The 5000-nt window shown below is 31.3% G+C and overlaps 1 protein-coding gene across 18 annotated transcripts in view; it reads left to right on the forward strand.

The window, feature by feature from the left end:
* The window catches only part of LOC124950291 (cAMP-specific 3',5'-cyclic phosphodiesterase), a 333991-nt gene that overhangs the window by 319943 nt on the left and 9048 nt on the right, over positions 1–5000 (forward strand). Inside the window, exon 1 of one of the 18 annotated variants that reach the window (XM_047496762.1) lies at positions 479–1132. The exons of the other annotated variants lie outside the window; for them this stretch is intronic. Coding sequence (XP_047352718.1) covers positions 1001–1132 — 132 coding nt within the window. The 5' untranslated portion in view covers positions 479–1000. Of the gene's footprint in view, positions 1–478; positions 1133–5000 lie in introns of those variants that run through there. 18 annotated transcript variants of the gene reach the window in all.

Here is a 5000-nt window from a genome sequence, read left to right on the forward strand (position 1 = left end):
TATTATTATTATTATTATTTTTTTTTTTTGTACAATTAAAGAAAGATAATAATATATTTTACATAGAGATGACATAAACAGTCATTTTATTTCAAAAAATTCGAACGACTTTCGACTATTCCTTCTTTTTCTATTTTTTCTTCTCTCTCTCTCTTTCTCTGTTACTCATAGACTTCTTACATATTGCTATCTCATTTTCCCCTTCTTATTTTCGACCCGATCGTACCCTACCACGCGACTCGGAGCACGTTGTACGTGCGCTTCGTGAGTTTATCGAGTGCGAGTGAGAAAACGATAGAGAGATAGAGAGAGAGAGAGAGAGAGAGAGAGCAAAGACACTACGTTGGAGAAGGACGGTACGAGGGACGGGCGCCGGTCGAGAGATAAAAAGCTCGCGGCACATTGAGAGGCACGTAGAACACGTTCGCTAGTCGTACAGTTCGCGGGTACATATATATATATATAATATATATGTATATATTTGTCCTCCTCACACGGGGGGACATATATTACACATGTAAAAGTGGTGATGACTTTTTCACTACTGTTCGTTGTTATTAGTGCTTCAGACATTATTTATTTTGTATTGTCGGAGTATAATGTTTTAACGATCGAGAAATAAAAGTTGGGTGTATCTTCAAGTGGACTTCTATTTATTTGTTTTCTTCGATAATAAAGAGTGACAGTGTTGTAATTTAAAGAGAAAAGTACTTAAGAATTATATTTAAGAGGATATATTAAGGAAGTAAGGAAAGCGAGATAGGATAGATAGATAGAGAAAGAGAGATAGAGAGAAAGAGAATAAAATAAAATAAAACTTTTGGAAAGCTTCTTCTTAAAGAATTGGACGTCGATCAAGGTGAAAGTTTCTTCCGAGATTTTCACCGAACGTTCGTTGTCCTTTATTCCGTCCTTATTTAACGTCCTTTTCTCTCTCTCATCTTTCGTGCTCGACTTTCGAAAGAGAAAACTAACGGGGATTATAAGAAACGCTCGAACGATGGTGCAACGAGCGACGACGAACGGGGAACTCGAGACCGGCAACGTGGACGAGTACGAGTCCACAAGATATTTTCATTATCTTAGGACTCTGGCAGATCTCACAGCCATGGCCAGTATCGTTGCGGTCCAGGTAATTTTTTCTTCTTGCGTCTTTTTTTTTTTTTTGTTCTTCCTTTCTCGACAGTACTCCAATCTAAATGACCGATGCATACGTAGGAATGATCAATACAATATAAAGGGAACCGGTTTAGAATATATTAGAAACGATTCGAGATATTAGAGTCCAGAGATGCAATATATACACAAGACTTTTATAGAGTCGTATCTTCGTTTTTGTTTTCTTTTCATTTTATATTTTCCTTCATTGTTTTCTGCTTTTTCTTTACTTTCTTTTCTCCTTTTTTTTTCTTCTTTTTTTTTCTTTTTTTCTTTTCTTTTTTTTCTTTTTTTGTTTTTGCTTTTCTTCCTTTATTTCTCTTCGTTCGGAGTACGAGTGCAATGCACTTTTCGTTTCGCGATACACGATCGATCGCGTAAATATAGCTTTTTCAATGTTGAATAGATCGCAGACATTGTTCACGCACATACTCACTCTTCCCGTTTGTCTTATCTAATACGCACAATTTATCGTTAATCTCATACAAATCTCAGTGCCATGGCCATATGCCATGAATCTACCTATATATATATATATATATATTACCTTTCTCTCCCACGTCGTTTACGTTGTTTCACCACACTACGATTTCGAAAGCTATATCGATCGTATCGAGTTTCGAAGGCCGTTACGGTGAAGAGTTGACTCGATTCATTCCGCGAGTTAAACGCGTCAAACAAAATCGATCGATCGTTTGTACTGTGAGCAAATGAAAAGCGAGATACAAGAGACAGACAGGCAGAGAAAGAGAGAGAGAGAGAGAGAGAGAGATCGAGTTTACTGAAGCATTATCATAGAGCTTTGGACGGACTTTAACGTCCGTTGCCTTTGGATTCATCGGTGTACATTTTCAACAACTTTAGTTAGCATACTAGTTGCTGTTTGAGAGTTTCAAAAATTCTATTAAACCTTCGTTAAAATGAATGTAAATAACAATGAAAGCCATTGAAGTATTCCTTTAAATAATTTTTTCTTGATTTTTCTCTTTCGTTGAGAAATAAAAAGAGAGAGAGAGAGAGAGAGAGAGAGAGAGAGAAAGAGTCTAATCTTTGCTAATCATGATAATCTCGGTTTTACTTACCTTCTCGTGTACCTAATCTGAAGAGTAACTATTAAAAATAATCACAAAAAGATATTACATATACGTTTTTCTTTTAAGATCGATTATTTTTTTTTTTTCCCCGAAAATTCGACGAGACGTCCGATAGCGATAAGTATAGAGTTGTTTTTAATTTTATATTGATTTTAATACAAAAATAGACACTTTATCTTATTGGTTCTCTTAATTCTTTACAAATGTACAAATGTACAATATAACTCATTAATTTCTATTGTAAATTATTTATTAAGTATTATATATATATATATATTTTTTTTTTCTTATAAATTGAAGAAGAGAAACATTTTCTATGATATATCCGGTGAATTTTTAACTTATATTTTAAAAAGAACTCACGATCCGAATCGTTGATCACGCGAGAAAAGACGATTACGGTATCGCTGAACTCCGAAGACCCGGAACGTCGTGAACGATAACGAAAAGTAAATCTTGTATAATCAAAGTCGTTTAATTATTCAAGGGAATTCATTATGCACGCTGTTGTTTAAACCTCGATCGAACTCGATGACTTAGTCGTCTCTTGCAATGAACAAATCGAAGGTCTGCGTTAAAAATCATTTCCATACGCGAATCTTTTAATACAATTATATACTTCGTTACATCATATAAATTTATCATGCATATATATATATATATATATATATATATATATATATATAATTGAGCATATGCTTATATATATGTTAATCTTTACAACATCGCGATTTTTGCTACTCCAGTTAATATATATATATATTATAAACATATAAAATTTCCTATCAAACAAAATTACTTTGGAGTGAATGAATGAAGATAAGAGGAAAACTGACAATACTGATAGAAATACGATGATTCGTTTTTGCTTGGAATGTTGATAATATATGAAGCCAAAAAAAAAAAAAGAAAAAACCTACATATTGTTTACGTAATATAATGTCTTTATTACATATACACACGCAATATATCATAGAGGTAAAAAAAAAGATAGTAGATACCTTTGATTCATCGTAGCGAAACGATGACGCTTGGATTAGAAGACAACATCGGTTGATAGAGCATCAAGATGCTTGATGTAATCAAGAATTTCCTATAGTTTATCTCAATCGCAAGATTGATTGGAAAATTATTCATTATATCTGGAAAATTTTCTTTTTGCAAATTTTTTTACTTTGTCACACCTTTAAGACCAATCTCGTTTTATTTATCCATTTGTTTGTTATTAATATCTGACGATATATTGTTATGTTTTTAATTTTATTTCTATAACAATTGACATTCGTTAAATATATTAACGTGGACGTATTTAAAATGGAACTTATTTAAATAATTTTAATAATCGATGTATGTACATACATGTATATATAGAATAAAATAGAACATAAATATTTATATAAATGTTTTTGATCGACAAAATTTTCTTAATTCTTTGTATCGCTAAATTAGTTACTTTTTTCTTTTATCGTACTTTTATGATCGCTGTCGACTAACATCGATTAAATGTCACGACTTTCAAACCTGTTTTATTCTAAACATAAAAAAACAAAAATTTATACCTTTTAACAACTTTTTAAAACTCGAACAAATAACACGAAAAAAGTTAATCAATATTGGGGACTATACACATATCTGCTATATACATATATATATATATATCTTCTTCGCAATTTTTGTCGGAAATTCTATCGATCTTTTATGATATACAATATCATATATAATCATGATCGAACGATCGATTGTACGATGAACCTCTTATCATCTTACATTTTCTGAGGTATTTATAATAAAATTTGTATCTATTTTTATCCTTATCGTTACACATAAACGATTGGTTTGATTGGTTGTGGGATAAGAATTTAAAAAAAAAAAAAGAAAGAAAAAAAAAGAAAAGAAAGAAAAAAGAAAAGAAAGAAAGAAAGAAGAAATGAAAAATCGAACTGTGAAAAGAAGAAACTTTTCCATTTCGTATTGTTGACGATTTTCATGTTCATTGTTTGAAAAAGGAAAGTTGAGAAACGCGTAGGAAGTGAGACGTTCCACTTACTTTGCCTATCGATGCTTCCTCAGACTCCTTTCTCTCCATCATCGGGACGTTGATCACGATGTTGGAAAAGCTTCTGTCACGATACTTTATCGTCGTAATGAGAGAGTCGGTCCTGAAAGTAGGTCGAATCCAGTTCTTGTTCTCTGCGTCATCGCGCGTGTAATGATGCGTAACATATTTGGAAATTGCACTTGTCGTTTATAAACATCTATTATTATATTATATATATATCTCTTTCCTTTAATCGATATCGTGTAAAGAATTAACAAGTATGTATCTTATCGTTATTAATATTTTTAATATATTTTTATTTATCATTCGTTTATTATTATCTTTAAAAAATTTCATTCTATCTCCATATATATATATATATATATATATATATATATATATATATATATATATCAGAAGAGAAAAATTATTTAATTAAACGGGGAATGAATTTAAATAGAATTGCGTTAAAAAATTTGATAACACAGATCATTACTCTCAAAAAAGGAATATATGAAAGAAAGAGAGAGAGAATATATCGAGATTGGTAATGAACGAAACAGCATTTGTTTATATTAGAATCAGGAAAAAATGGCTTGGAGGAAAATTCGATAAGAAGCTTTCGCTTGGGACGATAAGAAAATTATCGGCTCGATTTTTTGTTTACTTTCTTGCATACTTTCGTAGATTCGTCTTATTCTCTTTTTCTT

This window comes from Vespa velutina, chromosome 7 (assembly GCF_912470025.1).
Source record: "Vespa velutina chromosome 7, iVesVel2.1, whole genome shotgun sequence".
In the NCBI taxonomy this organism is placed as follows: Eukaryota; Metazoa; Arthropoda; class Insecta; order Hymenoptera; family Vespidae; genus Vespa; species Vespa velutina.